The sequence below is a fragment of the Cupressus sempervirens genome, chromosome 1 (assembly GCF_028749045.1).
Source record: "Cupressus sempervirens isolate cs-2001-9-10 chromosome 1, ASM2874904v1, whole genome shotgun sequence".
Classification (NCBI taxonomy): domain Eukaryota; kingdom Viridiplantae; phylum Streptophyta; class Pinopsida; order Cupressales; family Cupressaceae; genus Cupressus; species Cupressus sempervirens.
In genome coordinates, this window is record NC_143118.1 from 858,685,333 (window position 1) to 858,701,909 (window position 16,577).

Here is a 16,577-nt window from a genome sequence, read left to right on the forward strand (position 1 = left end):
AGACAGTAGTAGCTTATATATATTATAATCTTAAGAAAGATCTCTCTTAACACACACACACACACAAACAAACACACTCACACACTCACATACACCCATATACACATATAAGCTAGTTTGCTAGTTTATAATTAATTGATAGTAAAGAGAAAAATATTTTATAAAAAAAATAATTATCTAGATGTTACTTTTGAATTTGATTGTATAAATGAATATTTTTAACTAAAAATACACATAATGAAACAAAATAATTACTAATTAAATTCAAACCAATTATATATATATCTATAATATTGAAAAATACAACCTTAGAATAAAATTAAATAGATACTAGATGTTTTAATACATGACAATTTAAATAATCTTATAATTAAATAAAAACATTTCTCAAAATTTGTAGATCACTAGAACTCCACCCTATTTAGAATAGTTATAAAGAATTAATTAATATTTTTGCCAAAATTAAGAGGAAAACTAATAGGTTGAAATACAATTAAAATAATCTATAATAAGATAAAAAAGTTAATTTTATATTTTGCAGACCATTACAACCCCACCGTATTAAAGATAATTTAAAAAAATTAATTTCGAAATCCAGAAGAAAAACTAAAAAGTTGAAATTCAAATTCTTATGTACTTTGGTAGAATCCATGCCCAGAAATCTAGATGTAACACAAATTTCCATTACAACCCTAAAACTCAAAATTTCTTCATTCATTCAGAAGTAACCCATACCGTTGTCAGGTGAAAAAATTTGTCAGCCTAAAACGAAGAACAAATTAGTTGTACAAGACCATCGGCCACCTTGCACCATATGATATCTCTGTTCCGACTAATTTCCTTTACCATACATTTTCAAACTGTACCTCCTAATTGTCAGTAACCAACTTGACGATCACGATAAGTTTTACAGCAATAAAATATAATCTCCCAAACCCAAGGTTTTAATAAGTAAATTTGTTGTCTGCCATCAAAAAATACATCGTCCTGTCTGTACAAAATATTCAAATCTATTCACAATTTCTAGTGCACTTGATTGCCACCAAGGCTTGCTTCCGATTGGCTTATGTGGAATTGAGATAATTCTATAAATTAGTTAGATCCATACCAACTTCAGCCTCTTTCCCCCTACCAATTTTATGTTCCTTCGATTGATTCGTGAGGCATACCAGGGAGAATATTGAAGCAGAGCCTTGTAGCGCATTATCAAAAAAGGATTTTTTTCTTCATAAGTCCCCTTGCAATTTCAGGAATTTCGAGGTATGTTGTTAGTCACAGTTTGATTGATAAATCTTATATTGTTCAAACTTATACGTGTTAAATCCCTTAGGAATTGCAGTTGGTATTTTGTAGGGCATGCTTTGAATCTCGCATCTATGTGTCTGCTGCTCTTAATTAGAGTTGGGTATGGTCTGGATCGAATAAGTGATTGTTTTCTATCTTTTTTTCATTTAAGTAATTACGCTGATACGGGAATCCTTTGGATCTAATATTTGAATTCATGCTTTCCTTGAATCTAGTTGGTTGTGCCCAATGCAGCTAAATAATTTGTGCATGCAGGGATCAGAGGCCTCTATATATCTCTGTACATGCGAATATGTTTGTATATGTATATATTATTTATGCATGAATTACTGATGTATCTATTTCTCTTTATATATGTGGACGCATACACATTTTTGTGTTTAGAGATCTATATGTATATGTATGCATGCATTTTTTTATGTCCATAGAATTTTATAGAAGTGTTTCTATACTCATATTTGATGTATTATATACAAAAACATATCTACAGTGTCTGTTCTCTGTAAATTACTTTATATATGAGTGCCTGTCTGTCTGTATTTGCATGTACATATGCATATTTATATACCAGCTTTGATCCCGTGATACCCAAATAAATTGAAGTACAATCTCATATCTGCACTTTTTCAGAGCATTCTTATGTAGAGCATAGTTTGTATGTTTGCGTCCACATTATTATTTAAGGATTATGTTAAAATTGCTAATTCGAGTATCATTATGCAGTGATGGGACTTGGTCATCAATGGATGACTTAAACATAAATCCCATAAAAATCACTCTGGCATTGTATGTTAAGCAAGTCTCATCATTATCTTTGTGTTGATTTTGGGGTATTTTCATGAATCAATCAGAGGGTTATGGGTAATTGATCTGCAGTACAAGCCCAAATCAAATTAGTTGCAGCAAGTGTTAACATTTTGATATAGCATATTATCCCATTTATAAAAAATCTTTGCGAGGATATGAATTCATGTAGCTCTTTAATATTTGTTGAGTTATGTACAAGGTTTTCTCATGTACATTGGTAATAATCACAAGGGGACTTACAAAACACACACACCGAGCTAATAGATTTTAGTACCATAAAGATAGTGAAAACATTGGATAGACAAAACTTGGTGCACACTATGTCTTATAATCCTAATCTGTCTCAAATTTACTTTTGTTGTCGATAACTATGCACCTAAGATTCATCATGCTTTTTTAGGGACTAGAATTTTCACCATGCAACATTTAAATATTTTCTCACTAATTGTGGTTGAATGTATTTCGCAGATAAGTGCAAAGTATTTTGCCATTTAGAAGTTTATTATTTTAATGAGATTTTTAATCAGGCGCAGCATACTTAATATTAGTACTCGAGTCATCATTTGTTGAGGTATTTCTCATAAGTGGGCATTTCTTCTATAACCGCTCTCTCATGTGGTACAGTTCCATATTTGTGTGTGTTACATAGAGCACTATACAAATCATTCAGATGGTGGTAGGCATTTATTTGCATTGCATGTATTACCTTATATATGAGAACTAAACAGAATGCCCCGACTCAAGTTCACTTATTCAAATTTAACAAGATCTGCACTAATAAAATTACCAGTGTCACTGCATTTGTGACAATGTAGAATGTTTCGCCTTTCCATCTCAATTCATTAGGAATTTACAGAAGAAAGTTTCCAAGTAAGCTTCATTTTTTCTCTGTTCCCACAAGCAGGTCACTTGATTTTCTCCTTTCATCAGGTGTGGCTACCGACATCTTTCTCATAACTAAATGGTGTAACACACATATGAATGCATGTAAATGCTTAACGCTTGTACGTTTAACTACAATCACTTATCTGCATACGTGCAAGTACAAATACATGTATGGCTGTTTACTGTATATGAATTCTAACAACCTTGTGATTGATTTGGGCATCCTCTGAGTACAGCATATTGATACACATAGAATGAGGTAACGATTTAAATGTACACTTTACAAAGCCTCCTGCAGTTAGTTTGAGTTAAGCAGTATAGATGAATACATAAGATCCTTTCTTTGATTTTCCCATGCCTTGAATGTGGCTATACTCAAGTTGATTTGGGCATGCTCTGGACTAAATACATCAATGCCTACTGAGGCTGGTTTGATTTGAGGGAGAAATGCTCTGAATCCAGAAAGTTATGGTTACAATATTAAAAAATGAACACATCTTCTCTACGCTGTTATTCCAAGATCAATGTATAGTGCAATTTTAGAGGGAAAAGACGATTGTCTTTGGCAACTATTAGCATTGAAATGTAGATCATGACAATTGATATCTTAGAATATAGAGCTTATAGGAGGTTTCTTGTATATTATCATGTTTGTCTTGTTTATGAAGTTACTTATACTTTCCCAGGTTCCCTGGTAGAACTTTACACAAGCTCTCACTTTTTCCTATCTCTACTTCTCTTTCTCTTATGTACTCTTCTGCCCTGTGCTTTTTTGTCATAGTCACTTTTTCCTTTTTTAGTGGAAAGTAACTGGAGTCCAGAAACTAGTTGTGTTGGCCTTATATCATTTGTCGCTCAGGTGATTCTGGAAATGCTTGTACTTCTCGTATAGTTTCTCTTATGAACTATGATTCTATTTTACTTTTATGCTATATATACTTGTGTGTAATTACTTTATCTGTGCTAGTTTGATTATTAAGTAATACAAGCCATAAAGTTTTCCATGTATTACAGTTTCTTGTTATAAAACTTGATTGTTTGATATTAACAATGGAGATGAAATCTTTAAAAAAAAAAAAAGTACGAGACAATATTTCTAAATGAAAAAATCATAATTTGAATATAAAAACAGATGCTAACTAGTAAAACTAAACTCACTAAAGATGACCATTATAAACATTGCACCATTATTTTAATACCCTCCCTTAGTGGTCATCTTACTAATTACCTTACAGAAGACAATCTGCAAGTCTTTTGATCATGGATGCTTAGAAAGCTGTCCCTGTCTCATCAGAACACTTGTGACATGAGCCTACTGCTAAGACCCTCCCTGAATCTTACAAAATTTTCAGGAAATGACCATGATAATCTCAAACCATCCAACCTATTGTTGGGAAACAAAAATATCACTCCCTGTAGCCAGAGACACAGAGATGAAACTGAAGCCATGAATTTGAGGAAAAACTGGCAAACCTTTGTGTGCAGAACATCGCCCTAACAAGTCTAGGTGTGATCCAGAACAATTGCACCTTTTTTCCAGACCTATCTTTACTTTTGAACTTGTTCCCACTTTGTCTATTCTTGGAAAACATGGTTGTACATCTTTGTGTTTTTTTATTTGTGAATAAATGAACGAATGCATCAATATTCATTCTTTTCGTCTAGTTGAATGGATCAATATTTATTTTGCATCTTTTCCTTGAGTTCAATCCATTCCTTTAGGATTTTTTAGATTAGTCATCAATAATGGGAAAGCAAATGCAAAGAGTACACCAAAAGGGAAAATCAACACAAAATGCGACACAAAAAATGGGGTGTCAACAGTACGTACACTATTCTTCCCATTTGTTGTGACTAAGCTCTGTATTCTGTAATCCTGCGCATATTCCCCTAGAGTTCGCAACCATTATCCACCCTAAATCATATTGGTATCTCCTAAAGCAACCACATAGATTTCACGCACACCTTATGGCCTCCTAGAGCTATCGAGTTCCTTGGTTTTTCTTGTACATGGAATGGTGAATCTGTTAGCTGCAGTGACATTGAAACATACAAATTCATCTGTCTTCAATCCTTGCTTCATCATGAAACCTTCATCAATGAAGTTTTTGATAGCCCCACTGTCAATAAGAATAGTTGTCCTCTTTCTTGTTAACACTCCATGAACTCTAAAAGGCAAATATTTCGAAGCTCCTGAAAAAGCAACAAGCGTACTCTCTTTTATGATTTCATTCTCTACCTCTTTGGCCATACATTCAACTGAATTCTCAAATGCTTCAGGTTCATCCTCTGACTCTGAATCTTAATCTAACACCACTTCAATGTAATGTATTTGCCTTTCACCTAAGCATCTATGTCCAGGCTTCCTTGACTTTCTACAAGAGAAACATAACTTCTTTCTTCTGAGATTGTTCTTTGTCTCCTCCTCCATCTTCGTTGTCACTTCTGGTGGTATGAACTTCTAATTTGGGATGTGAAAATCTTTCCTTTGGAATCCTCTCTTCTTCTTCCATTAGGTAGATGCCTTGGAATGATGAGAAAAAGTATTCTTCCATATAAGATGGCTTCGAGAAGAAAGCCCTCCTAGTGGCTTCTTGAAATGTTGTAGGGGAAAGGCTTTCATGGTTCTCTTGAAAGGTTCAAAGAAACCCTCAACAAAAAAGTAATGTGATTTTTTTTCGAACATTATTTATGATAAGCACAGCACACTGAAATTCAGATACACATGCTTCCACCATGTCATGTTGTTTAATTGCTGCAATCTCTCTAAAATACAATATGTACTTAGGAAGGACTTAATGTTCTTGGACTCCTATAATAAGCCTATGTGAAATGTAATAAATATTTAACAATTTGTCCAAAAAAGTTAATATAGGAATATATGATACATTTTGATAGCATCAATTAAGTATGTTAAGGACAGTCATGGGAGAAATTGCACAAAATAAGAGGAAGGTTTCTTAGATCAAAGGGAATGAAATGTGATGGAGGCAGTATCATTTCCACCAAGTGGAGTGAAACCACCTAGGAAAAGGGGATTGTTGAATGAAGGATCTATTCATTTCTTTCAAAAATTGATACATTGATGGCTTTATCAAATTTGTTGCAGTGCAGTTGCATCAACGTGCCAAATTTTTTAAAAAAGTTGCTATTATAAATGCCATAATTATTCTTTAGTCCTTGTCCCAACACAATCCAATATCCACAACCATGAAATTCAAAGATTGGTTAGACCTTTGATATTCAAAAAGTAAACTGACCTTTTCATTGTGTGTCCAATAACCAGTCTCAAACTAGTTTGTTGCATTTTCATGTATTATGTTATTGATGTTCATAGACATGGAAGAGGTTTTCTTCTCTTAATGTGTGAATGTTTTTTACATATGCATAATCTAAAGGTAAGATAGGTTGTTTCAGCCTTGTTAAGTATCTGATCACTCTCATCTAATCTATTATGCTTCTAAATTTTTTTAAGTTATTTAAAAAGATTAATGATTTTAATACTGCCTTTTGGTCTTTAGGTATTCCTAAGAGTTACATTATTGGAAAGTTGCAATGGAGGACTTGATGGAGTCAACTACAGTTGCTCATTTTTCAGGCCTGCTTTTAGATGTCCTGCGACCTGCTACTAAAACAGTTAAAGATGCGCAGAAACAACCATTTGTTATAGGTAATGTATCAAACTGCTGTTTCACTCTTGTTAAGCTAGATCTTATATTTATGTAGATTCTTGGAAGTGCAGTTTTAACTAATTAGTGAAGATCTTCCTTCACTTTCTTGCATTCAACTACTTCTTTGGTGGGAATGAAAGAATTGTTAGTGTAAATAGGTAAAAATAGGAAAATTAATTGATAATAGGTGGCGATGACTTCAAATCTCATAGTTATGGTTGTTTTATAATGTTACCTATGGAAAATTTTGGTATGACTTTTATTATTATAATCTGTGTATAGGGCAGGCTTACCAAATTGTTCCAAGAATCGATGGGATGCCATTCAGCTATTTCTAGGAGCAAATAATGGTAAAAACACCTAAGGAACAAACAGTTGTAAAAATAATGGTTAAAATGACTTAGTCATGTTTCATGAACTTCTGTAAAGGGAGTTTCTGTGATGCAGTATTGCATTGGGATGTGCTCCCTGCACTTCTCTAACTCTTCCTGCCTATGGCTAGGACATGTCCTTGGGGGATCTCTGGACATCAAAATGTTCAGGGATGGTATGGAAATGCCAAAAAATGCTAGGGGATGGATGGTTATCCTTCGGACCCTTGGAAAGGCTGGCCATCTCCTACAGTCTCTCCAAGAAAAAAAGAGAATTTGAAAAAATGGAAAAAAAGTAAGAAGCAACAGCATCATAATTTTGTACTGACATTGGCTGTTTTATATTTGGCAAATCAGATATAAAAATGAGCTCAATGTTTCTACAAATACCTGTTATTTTGGTACTCAGTTCTGTCTTCCAGTTCACTATCAGTATAACATTGTTAAGATTATTAGTAATTTGAAACTCTAGATAGTCAATAATCAATTTTAGGTCTGACAAAGATCATTCTAAGTGGGTCCACGAGAGTGCTAATTGAAGAATGACATTCTATTTCTGGCCTTGAATGGAGTGTGTCAAAATGTCTTGAATATCTAAGATTGTCTGATATTTGTTATGCCAGGAAACTGATATTTTTAATATATATATATATATATATATATATATATATATATATATATATATATATATGTTGAAAAAAACCTGAAAGAACAAGGCTGTGACTGATGATAGTGAAATTCTGTCTTTGGCCTTTGAATGGATAGTTCAGATGCAAGTGAAGACATGGTTTGATGGGACATACTTGCTGGAAACATACATCTTGTACTTAATTGAGAAATCCTATGGCAGCACCATGAAGTAGGTCTGATCTATAACTAAATCACTTTCATAGTTATCTTTATGGAAAACCAGATCAAAGTGTAAAACATTAAATCTACTGAGGTTATGCATTTACCTTATAATAGTTGCAACTTTTAGCTTGTTACCTATAGACATTTTGTTGTTGTAGAGATTATAAGCACATTGACAATGAAATCAATGGAATTTTGTTATATTGTGTCCACTTCCATACTGAATTTTTAATTCAGCTTTAGTGTTACTTAATATGGCTCTATCATTTTGTATATGATGAATGTTCTGTTGGTGAATAATTGTAATTTTCAACATTTTAAAAATTTCTGGATATCTTTGTCCTTTATAAATGCCTCCTGTCCCTACAGCCCCATAAATACATTTTTCTGTCTCCTGCTGCTCCCATTCTGGAAATACTGTAGAATGTGCGAGTGAAGATACCTATGTTATCTAGAGTGTAGGCGCATGTGCCATTTTTGAGCTATTCTCTGTTCTGTGAACCATTTTTCAAAAAATTATGTAGTGATGGAACTTTCAAATTCTGACAGAAAAGTGGTGAGCCATATGAGTTGTATTGATCCTATTGCAGTCTCTGGCAACTTTAAAGAGATTAATATGATGACATCAGTGGCAGCTCTAGATTCCTTAGTTGCAGCAGCATTTCAACTCTAATCTGTTAATTTTTTTGAATAGCTTCAAGCATAGATTTTTCTTATGATCTTGGGAAATTCTTGATCTCTAATGCAAAAAAAAAAAGTATGAAGCTATCTATGTCAAGAGACACTCACATTACCTACAATGGTAAGAAGGGCTGGAGTTTAATGGCATGACTGCTAACAAAAAATTTTAAAATCACACAGCTGACAAAAATAGTATTATAAAAAGTTAAAACCTTAGAGAGCTCAACAAATGTGTAGTGAATAAGTTGCAGAGTTATAAAATTTCTTTCTAAATAAAATAAAATAAAATAGTATTTTCTAAAATTGTAATAGACATTATAAATAATATAATAATTAATACTTTTTAAAATAACTTTGTACTTAAATGTATATTTATTTTAGCAATATAAAATGTATTTTGAAAAAGTTAATATTAGGGAAGAAAATGTTTTCAAGGTATTTAGATGAAATGGCATTTAAAACCTCATAATTTTTTTTTATTTAGTAAATAAAACATAGTAAAACTTATGTTGAAGTGCAATAAAATAAAATAGCAATTAAAACTTTAGATGTCTCAAATATATTTTAATACACAGTATAAGTAGACTTTATGTACTTCATAAATAAAATAGGAAGTTACATGCAAATATATAATACTTTGTGCACTTTTCACAATTAAATGAACTTGTCTATATCAAGTACTCATAGTTACTTACAGTTAATTATATTTTTTTGGTATGTAACTACATTCTATTTTTAGCATATGATCAATACCATAATGTGATATTCTCAAACTTAGCAAGTGCGCCATTTTTGCTCATTCTCATTCATAAGTTTTAACTTTTTACCAACATTGGTATCGTTGTGCCTCACATACATACCCTATTTCGCTTTTGTTAAAATGTGGACTGCTCCATTTTTTTTGTTTTCATATTTTTTTTGGCCTTGTTCCCCTCGTAATTATTTTTCCTCCCCTTGGTTGTGGAGAGTGTTCTTTAATGCCAAAATGATGGTTAAGGTTTCATATTGTTTAGGTTGTATGTCTGTAATCAAACGAAGTTTCCCCTCTTTCCCTTTAATGGTATTTGAATTCCCTGTCATTTTGGACACTTAGTGAGATTCTTTGCATCAAATGGCCAGCTTGTAAACAGGCTGTAAAATTTTAACTTTTGGATTGAACTGTTTGTTTTTTATTTGATGTTTCATTTTGGATAAATTGTTGAATGGATTACAATCACAGTTCAATCTAAAAGTTCATAATACATATGGACAGGAAGGCTTAGCAAGATCATAGCTTTTGTACAACTAAAACGTCCCAAACATTGTTTTTCTTTTTTCGAATTTACGGTATTTTGAGAAATGCATAAATGATCGCTTCAGATCACAAAGATTTTGATGTAGGAAAGGTGAGAGCAGAGGATGATTTGGGACAATCATCTTTTGGTAACAAGCTGCACAGATCTAAATGATTGCAATGTTGGAAATGAAAGTGAGTGTTAATGTTGTGCTGGCCATAGACCTATAATAAATAAATCATTAATAGGTCTTATGATATTTCTGACAGTAGGCCGCACAAAAAATTACAAAGAAAGTGGTACTCTAATGAACTAGATGACTGAATGTTAGTAATGGGAATATAATATCAGAATCTGAAAAAAAAAACTCATTTTTAGCCATCATATATCTTGCATGACGAGGCTGATCATATATTTGAAGATCAGCAACAAGGGCTGTAGAAACCTTTGTTATCAACCAAATAACAACATATACTTGGCACCCTTTAGGGAGTAGAATAGCCGTAAGAAATAAGTAAATATCTTTATTTGGGAGTTTTGTTTCTTAAATTCCAATAAGACCTCAAGGATTTTTGTCTTTGGATCTTTCAACCTGAAGGGGTATCACTCTTGGATTGGTTTCTAAGCATGAGTCCACTGAAAATGAGAAAGTTGATGATATCAATTTTATTGAAGAAAGTTGATGATATGAATTTTGCTGACCTCCATTGGAAATTTTCCCTTATTTGACGGATTCATTGACCAGTAATTAGATTTTAATTCTTTCCTCTCTATTAATGCCTTTCTACTACTTTGTATAAATCTCCCCTCTTAATTTTAGATTGTAGCACCCGTGCCAGACGATAGGGAAACAGTAAAGTCTTTCTAGGACACATATGGCCTCATTGTGCCCCATTTAGGAGGCTCATAAAAATAAAATATTTAAATTGGTTCTTTACAATAAATTTTAAATAGGACTAACAAAATTTTAGGAATGCCCCTAGTTCCACTTACCCAATAACACATTGTTAAAACTTAAAACAACTTATAATTAGTCCTAAAAAATATTATAAGGGAACTAGGTCAAGCGTACAGTATTATTAAAATAATTTTTTTCCATCTTACCCATAATCCCACAGTAGCTAAATTAATAGTCTTGGGAGCATTTGATTAACTTGGGTTTGATAAGGGGACATGACACAATTTTAGGAATATTCCAAGATCGAATAACAATTTACTCTAATCATAACATTCTACTTCAATTTAGTTGGAAAGATTGTATTGTTTGTCATGCAAAAGGAGATACAGTGATTGATCAATACATTAAACTCTAGTGCAGGTAGTCTGTACAATGGCTTGTACAAGTTTGGTAACTCTGTTTTGCATGCTACATTGAAGGAACTGTGGTTTGATAGTAAATTCAAGGAGATCAAGGCAAAAGATATTACTATAATTACTATTGATAGATGTACTTTACTGTTCATGGGTTGTTCTGATGCATTAGCCTTTTGGTGGCTCTTTGTGTATCAATGACGCTGAACAATAGTTGTCTCTATTTTGGTTGCGGTTTAGCCCATTAAGAGCTTATCTGCAGTTGTAGTTTTTTCTTTGTAGCATTGCTTTTTATGCCCCAGGGCCTTAGTGGTGCTTTGAAGGTGAGCCTGGTGATATTTTTACCAAATTAAATGTGTCACTTGTAAAAACAAGATAACTGGTTGCTGATCCATGGCAGAGCATGGTCATTTGTTTCCTTCTGCTTATTTTCTCTATTGCTCGTCATCCTGAAGATTACTCATACATAGATTTCAAAAGAGTTACGTGCATGGAAAGAAAGTTTAAGGTGGTGAACATGAGTTACAACCTTGAAATAAAATACAGGGCCAAAATAATGAGTAAAATGAATATGGCCGATGGACTCTAAATAATAATTCATTGACATAAGATGGAAATAATAAAATACTTGTCATGTTTTACTTTAATGATACTTATTTTATTTACATATATTTGTATGTGTTACACACACATACACGTAATATTCCAAATATACGTATTTTTATGCGTATGTTGTATTTTACTCTAAATAATAATTCATTGACATAAGATGGAAATAATAAAATACTTGTCATGTTTTACTCTAATGATACTTATTTTATTTACGTATATTTGTATGTGTTACACACACATACACGTAATATTCCAAATCTACGTATTTTTATGCGTACGCTGTATTTTAAGTATATATATACATACACTTATTTGAATATACACATACATACATATTTCAGTATGTAACATGTACAGATGTATGTAAGTACTATGAGTACCATTATTCTAGAATATGTCTGACATTACAAGAAGGATTTGAGATCGACTCATTTCTCAATGGTAACAATTGTTTTTAATTCACTTTAATGCTCAAGTGGATATTTATGTATCTTATTAAGCTTGTTGACCTAGTTAGCTCATGATGGACACTTGGTGTATGTCTAGTTTGTCCTAGCCCACGTTCCCTGACCATGGTGGTTTAGATTCATACCTGTTACCTTTGGTAGCAGGATGGTGCTCTTGTACCCAATTCTCTCTCTACCAATGTTTCCCCCTGTTGCCGCGCTAGTTGTAAGAAGAATTAGCATGTTGAAAGCATACTTTCACATCGTTCAACTGAAATTAGTTATCATAACTAATAACCAAATTAACTGTAATAGTAGGTAATTTAACTAATGTCTTCCTTTTCATATGAAACATTATGATCAACAAATGTTTCCAGTCATATGAACTTCAAAGTGAGCAATTAATATAACTAACCACTTGAAATATCAATGGTTAAATGAAATTTCCATAATCAACAAAATAGGGGATGTAACACATACTCTTTTCTGCAGACTTTCCTTGTACATGTATCCACGGTGGATGGCATTGCAACATACTTTGAAATCTAAAAGTGTATCCTTTGCCCTTATGGTCTTCTTGATAACTGAGAATGGTCTTTAGACAATGGCTTTGTTCTTTCAATTGTTGTTTGTAGGGTGTGATTCAGAGAATGCATTGTAAGGATGGCAATCTATGTTCCACAACTAGGTGTTGTGATAGGATAGGTCGTTTTCTTCCCATAGGAGCCTGCCGATATGCTCATCGTTGATTAGTGCCTCACATCTGTATTTTCTTGCAATCGTTTTGGCATGAAGCGCGGTGATGGATTATTTCCCCTTTGTTTTATTGTCATAGTTCAGAAGACATGCTATGAGTGCATAGAAGCCCCCCCATGGAGTTTTAGACACTTCAGAAGCTTCCTCATTGTGCTTAGAAATGTGTTGGAAGTTCATACGGGGTCCATGGAAGAATGTTTTTTAGCACAGATCCTTCCTATTACGATATTAGATAGTTTCCATTTTCTCTCTCTTCTGTCATTTTCTAATGGTGACTCTTTTTGTAATGTTTCCATAAACTCCTTCTGTCGTTATGGAAACTTCCTTTTTCATTGTACCAGAATGTTTCTATTTCCTCTCTCTTGTTCATTATAGAAACATTCTCTTGTATCTTATATATATAGATCATTCATGATCTTTGTTTAATAACACATTCATTATTTTACCACAATATGGTATCAGAGCAAATTCCTAGCCTCAATGAATTTTTTTAATTTCATTTTGAAATTATTAGTTCAATTTTTTTGAAATATTTTTGCGAATGTGTTCAAAATTTGCTTCTTTTTTTTCCTCCAAACCCTAATAGGGATTCAATGTCCAATTTTTTTTGCGATTTTCTTTGTGCTACATGTGGTTTAAAATCTGTCTTTTTTTTCAAATCTGCTCTCTGTTCAAGAACTTTGCAAAATTTTTCAAGTTTTTTAATCCGACTACGGTTTTTTTTGAAGTCCCTTGATTCTTGTGTCGGATTAACAATTGTTTTGCATATGTGGGTTTTTGCAGATATCAACTAGGTTAGTCTCACTTTTTTCTGGGTGCATTGTTTTTCGTGCCTTAGTTTTTAAGCTAGCGGATTCAAAATCTAATTTTAGATTCTTTGTGCGTTTCTCGAGCTCTTATCCGGGTGTCTTCAAATTTTTAGGCTCTTCCGTCAATCTATCTCAAAGTTCATGCCATGATAGATTTTTCATGTTTTTTCATTGAAAAAGGTGCAATGGCATTTCTCACCTGTCTCATGCTAGAATGTAGTCAACGTTTCAAGAAATACAACACCTGGAAGTAGAGAATGATGACGACATTTGAGTACCATTGCCTTGAGGTGCTTGTTCTGGGTACCGAGACTCGTCCTACCATAGTTGTTGCTACTCAAGAGAAGTTTGTTGAGTGTAATCGTTTAGCAGTTATGCTTATCAAGCTTTCAGTTACTGATGATCAGCTGCCTCAAGTGCCATTTGGCAAGATAGTTGCAGAGATTTGGATGACACATCTCCATGAGACATCAGATAAAAGTAGAGCCTTCTTTCTGAAGAATCAACTATTCTCTATTATTATGGATGAGCACATGTCCATACAAGAACATCTTGTAAAGATTAAGGACCTCAAAGATCAACTTGAGGCCATTGGCCGTACTATGGAGGAAGAGGATGTGGTGCTCATTACTCTGAAAAGCCTACCACCATCCTATGAGCACTTTATTGAGACACTCAACATTATTGCAACTAATGATGACCTGGAGTTTTCAGATCTGTGCACCAAATCTCTGTAGCAAGATCATTGGAAACAACAGTTTGGTAGTAGTGCTCATTCGTCGTGCTCTGAACAAGCGTTTTTGGTCCAATCCTTTAACAAGGATTAAGGTCCATCTTAGTCATTTGCCCAGTCTCAAAATAGCTCCGAGAAGAAGCAAATCCGGTGCAAGTATTGCCACAAATTTGGTTATGTGATTCAAGATTGTAGGACTCACATTGCTTTTGACCAGCGGAAGCAGTGAGGGTCTCAGCCACAAGCCAACATTGCAGAACATGCAAACCTCTTTGATCAACCCAAGTATGCCTTTTATGCTCTTTGATCACATGCAAATTTCTGTTTTTTGAAGATAGATTGACCATTAAGGGAGGCTAATACGATATTAGATAGTTTCTGTTTCTCTTCCGTCTTTTTCTAATGAACACACTTTTTGTAATGTTTCCATAAACTCCTTCTGTTCAATATGGAAACTTTCTTTTTCACTCTACAAGAATGTTTCTATTTCCTCTCTCTGGTTCGTTATAGAAACATTCTCTTGTATCTTGTATATATAGATCATTCATGATCTTTGTTTAATAACACATTCATTATTGTACCATAATACTTCCAATGGGCTTTTCATTTGCATCTGTCCTTGGTCAATGATAATATGCAACCTGTGCTTGAAGGAGAGTATTTATTGTTTGCAATATGCTAACCTATTTTCATCTGCTTTATTTGAATTCTGTTTCATGCGTTCGTGCACCTGAACAAAAAGCTCTAGAAGAGGGCTTTGAAACTTCAAGCAATTCCATGCAATCTGCAATTTAGAGATCATGGGTGCATGATGAGTACCAGACAGATTTCCAAGAGGCTTGATAAGTTTCTGCATATAGTGACGTTTTTGGGAACTTGCATTTAGATCAGGCTGTATTCATGATCTTTCTGAAATTCCCTTGGTTCTGTCATCTGATCTTGGCTGTGTGTATACTCAACAAAGGTTCTTCACTTTAAAATCAACTGCATTCGAATTTCATGCTTGATTTGGTGCTCTGCAATTTAAAGGCTTAGTAACCTTAGTGAAATTCCCTGGCCAATGGGAATGAGTATTGTTGGATATACTGATTTTTTGGTAGAAAACTCCAACTTTGACATATATCAATGCTCGCTGTCTTTTGTCGTAGTCAAACCTGTGCTGTTCATTTAGATTGGATGTTTTTCCAGACTGCTTCTGTAAGTGTTCACCTGGGTTGCTCAAAACCTGCCTTTCAAAGGATTTAAAATTCAACAATTCACTTAATTTTACTAATTTCAAATAGAAAACACTTTAAAATTGGAATCACGAATGATTGGGAACTAATGTTGACTCGAAACTCAGTCCAATTCATCTCCTTTCAGCTAAAATGGAAGTAATCTGTGGAAAATGGAACTAGAGCTACCAAACAATGGAAAATGAAAAGACCAAGTGTGTGACACAATAGGAGGTCCCACCTTTGATGGACGATGTGTGAATAGGTTACAACAAGACTCCATAGCATATGTTAGGCATGTAATTGCGAAGCTATTTTCATTTGGAAATGCATTCCAACATATTACATGCATGTACACTAACCTTTCAGTTAAATGCCTAATTTTCAAGAGTCTAATTCATGAATCGATATTTACTAATGGCAATGGCAATGGCACAAGATGCATCTGTCAAGTCTGTTGCTTTCGCTTTCGCATACCTTCTAAAGACTATATGTGGTTACCACTTTTAGTTGATTGTTTGAATTCATTTTCAGCAAATTTATAATTATTTCTTTTGGTCTAAAATCTAAACTCTTAAATCATGCATTCAAGTTATATGCTGTATCTGATTTGGATTACTTGGCTTTGACCTCTTTTTTCTGGGACTTAAAGATCATTGTTGAATTTTGCAGGAGTTGCTGGCGGTACAGCTTCCGGAAAGACTACAGTTTGTAACATGATCATTTCACAGCTTCGGGATCAACGTGTTGCTCTTGTGAATCAAGTACTATTCATTATGCATCCCATCATTCTTTGTCACAATTTTGACTATTCAACCTTTGAACATTAGCTTTGAGATTGTTTCCATTT

At 33.5% G+C, this 16,577-nt stretch overlaps 1 protein-coding gene across 3 annotated transcripts in view; it reads left to right on the forward strand.

Moving 5' to 3' along the window:
- Positions 1 to 589: 589 nt before the first annotated feature.
- LOC149580545 (uridine kinase-like protein 3) overlaps positions 590 to 16,577 on the forward strand; it is a 124,979-nt gene continuing 108,991 nt past the window's right edge. The window contains exons 1-3 of one of the 3 annotated variants that reach the window (XM_089791796.1): positions 590 to 1,260; positions 6,519 to 6,667; positions 16,400 to 16,491. In XM_089791796.1, coding sequence (XP_089647922.1) covers positions 6,553 to 6,667; positions 16,400 to 16,491 — 207 coding nt within the window. In that variant the 5' untranslated portion in view covers positions 590 to 1,260; positions 6,519 to 6,552. Of the gene's footprint in view, positions 1,261 to 6,518; positions 6,668 to 7,809; positions 7,903 to 16,399; positions 16,492 to 16,577 lie in introns of those variants that run through there. The other 2 variants (XM_089791811.1, XM_089791804.1) reach the window with 2 other exon arrangements.